Here is a 6,218-nt window from a genome sequence, read left to right as displayed (position 1 = left end):
TATCTAATATTCAACAACAAAAAATACGTAGTTAAGCGTATTGTGCAAAACAACAATAAAAAAATTAAAATCCTATCAGATTTATAGCCCCCACCCTGCAGATCTATTAGAATCTGTCCTTAAATTACAGCCAAACTCATTTACACAGTAACAGATTAAAACCTTTAGATAAACCAAACATTACTGCCACATATCTGACTCTATAACCATTAAAATAACTGTATAGTTGTATTATTATATTAAACTGAACTTCAAATTTTCACAACTGTTCTGCGCCAAGTAACATTTCATCTGATCACGGAGCAAATCACGATGATGAGACATTTGTTATTTCAATATCACCACCCCCCCCCCCGGCGCTCCAAGGTGTCCTGGTTTTCCCAAATGAAAATATGGTCACCCTATACTAGTTCATCAGTTGAGGCGAGAACATTATATTTTTAAGCGTCACGATTTGGCCCATTTACCAATTTAATGCGTAATTAAAAAAAGTTGAGAGGACCGCGGCAACCCACTGAGCTCCAATGCAGCTTCAGACGAGCCAAGCGTGTGGTGTCGTCACGAGTACGCTTCTGTTCCAATTGACCAATATTTATGCTGTGGGCTCCTGTTCTGAACATACTTGGCGAGGACACGAGTCCGTACTCGCGTTCTAGTGAATGGAGAAACAGCCAAAATCATCTCAACACAAAATTTTTAAAAATGGCTTCAAAAGAGATTGGTGCGACCTGGGATGATGCCGAGACTGAGGCTCTTATTGCAATTTGGGCGGAGGACGGTATCCAGGTGATGTTGGATGAAATGAAACATAATCACAAAATCTTTCCCTCTAGAGAGCAGTAATACCGTAGATCGTCACTAGGAGGCGAGGAACCGTGCTAGCGTTGTGTGTAAACGGTCATAAGGAACTGAGCCCGGCACGGTTAACTGGTCTAAGCCCGGTCCAAACTGGGCNTAGGAGGCGAGGAACCGTGCTAGCGTTGTGTGTAAACGGTCATAAGGAACTGAGCCCGGCACGGTTAACTGGTCTAAGCCCGGTCCAAACTGGGCGCAGATCGGTTTTCAGAGGATAGTGTAAATGGGGCTTGAGTTGCGGTTTGCGAGAACGCCACGCAGTATTTTTCATGACAGCAACAACTCCCACGTTAGGCGATGAAGTATATGTTATTATCCCGCAGGCTAACAAAAGAGGCCAAAGCAACCCCCATTCCAAAGGGGTGGACCTGTTCGTCCGTTTCAGTTTGCATGTTTTCTAAGGAAAAACAAACCTTTGTCAGATGTCCCAAGTTCCAAAAACTACTTTCAGGGAGATGCTTAATCCCTAAATTATAAATGTATATCAACCTCATAAGAAATTTAATTTTTATTGAACCTAATTCAAAAGAAATTTCACTTCATGCAGCGCTTTTAATATATTTGAATCTCTTGCCCTGTTTTTTATTTAATGCTTTTTTGGGCCCCCATAAAAAACACGCTGGCCCCCCTGCTGGCCCCCTAGTACATTTGGTCTAGATCCGCCACTGTTTCTCACCTTCACTAGACATGGATATACTTTAGTATATTCTGCTCTAAAATTAGTCTTTATTTTCATTTTTTACTTGAGGATTCAACCTCTGCCGTTTCCCAGGATGCACAGCTTTGAGTGGTAACCAGGTGACTGCCAGAGAGTAACGTGAAAGTTATCGGACTGATCCAATCAGCTCTCTGACAACCAGTCGCCTAGAACGCTGGTTGAACAGAGCATCGCTTTGGACAGATACGCTGCACAGGTTTCACCAGCAACCTCCTCCCCACACCCCACGCTCTCACGTTGTTCCTGCGCAATCGCAATAGTTCTAATCCGCACATGATGCACGATTTATTGTACTGCCTGCCCGCTCTCACTAGCATTAAAAAAACACCGCCTCACATAGTCTAAAATCCGGGATAATTTATCTGACTCGCGGGCATCCGTGAACAACAACTTGGGATGTCTGTTTTGTTAGGCTAATGTATAAAACAACTCAATGTTATTACTGACATTTGAATTGAAAAAGCTTCCTGGATGGGAAGCGAAATGTCTTCAAACTTGTAAACAAAGTCCAGTGGATTGTTTTGTTTTTTTTTACTGTTTTTGAAATGACTAACTCCCAGATTCCACGTACTCCATCAGCGCTCCGATCACGTACGTCATGCAGAGTATTTTCTGTCATGTTAATCAATGATAGCATTTCCACGTCCACCGCTAGTCCTCCGCACCTCACTGTCCACGTACGTCTTCTCCATCCATCACCGCCAAAATATGGAGTCCAGCTATTTTTTGCTTGGAATTTGGAATCTCACCAAACAGGAAAGAAACGCAAGAAGATCTGGTTTGTCAAATTAAAATATAGTAACAACAGGTCAGGAACTATAAATATTCCCAAAAACTAAGTTTAATTAAATGATTGGATGCAAACTATTGGTACTTTAACATACCAGGAAGCAGATTTCTCATTCCAATCAAAAGGCTTAAAAGTTTAATCAAATCCAGTCACAAGAACTTCCAAGAGAGCATCTCACAACTTCAAAACAAACTTCTTATCGCAGGCATGGATGAAGAGATGCTAAGTTAGGAAATAGAAAACAAACTTAGTTTATACAACCATGTATGATCGTAGTTATCCCAGTTACAAAAATCCACAACAAAAAGAAAATATTTGGGCAGAAACTGCGCATGTCCTGGATGCTGATGGAGATTTTTTTCATGTCATATAAAATTAAGCGTTCTTTTCCGCATGTTTTGCTCCTTTGAATTTAATAATAATATAGTGCATGCTCTGCTCGGAGCGGGGCATGATGGGAGGAAGAGCGGAGGCTGTAACCTTTGCTTTGCGCAGTCTGGAGCGAAGCGGGGCGGTGATGGAGGATGTGGGATTTCGCGGTAAGGTGGAGCGGATTAAAAAGGACTTTTCAGAAGCTCCCTGTATGATCGGAATGATCTTCAGCTGATTTATAAAGAACATTTAACCCTAAAAGAGTTTTATTTGTACTTCAAACCCCATCTACGGTCCTTCCTCCACTTCAGCTAAGCTCTAGTTCAGATGTAAGACGCTGATAAGAATACTGGTAATGATGGATTCCTCCTTAACGTTCTGCTCTACTGACTACATCCAGCACATCGGTTCTACTCTGGCCAGCCTGAGCCCCTGCTCCATCCCTCAGAGGTTGTACCGCCAGGCCCAGTCGCTGCTGCGCTCGCTGCTCCCCTGGTCCAACATCGCTTCAAAAACCGGCATCCAGTACAGCAGGACCATGTGACGCGGAACAACCGACGGCGCCTCCGGTCTGCCGGCTGCCTGAGCCTCTTTGTCTGTTTTTAATGTCATGTTTTTTATTTTTAGGAGCCTCCGTCAGTCTTCCCCTGTACAGACCAAGTTCACCACATTCTTTCTCTCTGATGCCTTCCCTCTTCCTGCGTGCACCATAAAGGACTCAGGTTCAACATCTCCTCATTCTCCACCACATCTGCTCCTAAACCTGCAGCCTAAACAGGGTCGTATTTTTAGTAGCTGCAGGCGATTTTTGGAGGAAAAGCCGCAGCTTTTCTAGTTATTCACTTCCTGTATTTGGATATAGATATAACACTACGCCACTGAGGTCATCACCCTGTCTGTAAATTCACCGCGTTATCTAAGGAAGCAGAGATTATTCACTGGATGAACAGACCCATAATGAGACTGAAGTTTTACCGTTACCATATCTCCTTTATCTTGTCAGATACTATGTATTCTATTTGTATATATATTATATTTAGCTAATATATAAATCTATCTTAAAATGTTTGTGGATTCTATTGTATGTCACTGGGCTCAGTTGGATGAACATCCATCCCATAATCCCCCTTTTTTAGAGTAAATTTAAGCCTGAATTAATTTAGTTTTTATAAATTGGCACAAAAATAATCCATTATTGTTAAACTGGTTATATGTCATTTAGTAGAAATAAAATGTTACTAAACTAAAACGGAGAAAGTGGGACATTTGTTTTCAATTTCTGCTTTAAAATCTGTTTTGTTTTGGGGTTTTTTTGTTAGCAGGCAGATTATAGTTGATCCACATTCAGTTCTTGGTTTTAGAGATTTTAAAAGCTGAATCCCTCCTCTTCTAACTTTGCTGCTAATGTAAAGAAATTTCTAAATGTGAAGAAATAAAATCGACCCGGTTTAGATTTTTTATGTCGGCCTGTTAAAGAGATTAGAAGACATCAAAGCGTCCAGAGGACATTCAGGTGTGCGTTTGTTTCTCAGCGCTGGGTTTGTCGTTCTGCTGCGTTTCATTCGCTTCACAGGGTCAGAAGTTTGATCTGTCAGACAAAAACTAAAGGTTTTTTACCTTAGAAACCGTTGATCTACCTGCAGTAGACGAATGTCTTGGTTACATCGACTTTGGTTCCAACACTTCATGTTAAACATTTAACAGATTATTTTACCCAGAGAACAACTGTTCTGGAAACAGGAAGTGAGGCAGTCAGGGTGGGAATTAAATAAAAAAAAAAAAATGGAGTTTTCTACTGCAGGTAAGATATTGACTACTTCACTCACTCCGAGTATTTGGAGCTATTCTTTGAAATATTTTCCTGTTCAGGCTGTGAAACTATCAGGATTAGTTATTTGTAGAGTTCAGTGATCAGACCAAACTGGGGAAAAAGAAAATCGAAATCTAAAGTCATTTTTTCTTAAATAAGTGCATTTGTTCTTGTATTGAGGAGGTAACAGAGATATTTTGCTAATGGAACAAGACAAGTTACATTTAAAATAAGAAAACACAATTGCATTGTTTTATGTCAAGAGCATATTTTCTAATTATCTTATTTTAAGAATAAAAATACTAACTCCATTGGTAAACTATCTCATGTACCTGCTCAAATTAAGTGTAAATACACTTAATTTAAGAATTCTTTTCTTATTTCTAGATCGTTTTTTTCATTGCAGTTGCAGCAGATTAGTTCACGTTCCCACATTTTGGGGCCTCGGCTAAAAAATAAAACGTTGAGATGTTGGTCCAGTGAGAATATTATACCTTTTAGTTTAATATTTTATGTTTTCTGGTCATTTATTTGAATCTGGCCTGGACTTCCAGCTGTAAATGGGACACAGCGTGTGAGTGCCAAAAGCTAACAGTGACTTTATCAGTGAACAACACCCAGTTTGTTTTTATTTCATTTTATGCTTCTGAGGTTCTGGTTGGGGGGGCTTATGCCCATTATCTACTGAGCAAATACAAGATTGATTGTGCTTTTTTTTTTTTTTTTTTTACCTGGAATAAAGCTTTGGGGAGGTTTGGGTGACAGTGTGAATCATTAAAGTTTTCTGTTCTTTTTTTGTGGAAACCTGAACATTTCTCACTCTTCCTGCCCTTTGGAAGGTGATCCAAGTTATGTGCAGACATTGTTTATGCAATAAATCTGTTTCATTTCAATTACTGCAGTCTTGGTCTCTTTTTAACCTGGTTCATCCTTGATTTTTCTCTCATCAAGTTAGTTGGGAATAACTTTATGCATTTATTAACGAGGGGCCTATAGTAATCTGGTATTATTTTTAGCCTAAATGTTTCCTAGATGGCTTGTTGCCTGTAGAAGCTTAGATGGTCTCATTTACAGACGGGGACAAAATTGTTGGTTCCCCTCGTTTAACGGATAAAACACCTTCAATAGTTACAGAAAGGACTTTAATCTGATAAAAGTAATAAAATGGAAAGAAGAAAGTCAGCTATTGCTTATCAACCAGAGTTCAGAAAAATGATTAAAAAATGAAACAGACAAAATGATGGGAAAGAATCACCATCGTAAACCTCCATGTTTTTAATCCTTATTTCATATTGAAACACTTTTCCTATCGGTTTTATCTTTAAAAAAAACATTTCCAGCAAACTTTAACTTAAGCATCAGTTTTATATGATGAATTATATTCAGCATTGCGTATAAAAACTGAAACTAAGCTGTTCGTCCAGCAGCCTAAAGATGAGGCTGATGTTTTCTGAATTAAACAGAAAACTGGCAAAATCCAAAATCACATCATTAACAGACAATACATTAAAATAAAAACAATAATTGTGGCTGGCCTCTCACACCAGACAATATTTTGACGATTTAAAGAATCTAAAACATTACAAAAAATATATATTTTCACAGAAAACCCATAGTGAGTTTAGCTACCATAGAGTAACTACTGGTAAGGTATATTTTTATGCATTTAAACG

At 39.2% G+C, this 6,218-nt stretch overlaps 1 protein-coding gene across 1 annotated transcript in view; it reads left to right on the top strand.

Moving 5' to 3' along the window:
- naa60 (N(alpha)-acetyltransferase 60, NatF catalytic subunit) overlaps nt 1-4,661 on the top strand; it is a 17,588-nt gene extending 12,927 nt beyond the window's left edge. The window contains exon 6 of the mRNA XM_015403594.1: nt 3,123-4,661. Within this exon, the coding sequence (XP_015259080.1) occupies nt 3,123-3,279 (157 nt within the window). The 3' untranslated portion in view covers nt 3,280-4,661. The remainder of the gene's footprint in view (nt 1-3,122) is intronic.
- Nucleotides 4,662-6,218: the final 1,557 nt, after the last annotated feature.

The sequence above is a fragment of the Cyprinodon variegatus genome, unplaced genomic scaffold (genome assembly GCF_000732505.1).
Source record: "Cyprinodon variegatus isolate N-32 unplaced genomic scaffold, C_variegatus-1.0 Scaffold1525, whole genome shotgun sequence".
Lineage (NCBI taxonomy): Eukaryota > Metazoa > Chordata > Actinopteri > Cyprinodontiformes > Cyprinodontidae > Cyprinodon > Cyprinodon variegatus.
The sequence above is the reverse complement of the archived record's forward strand: the minus strand, read 5'-3'. Positions and strand labels throughout refer to the sequence as shown.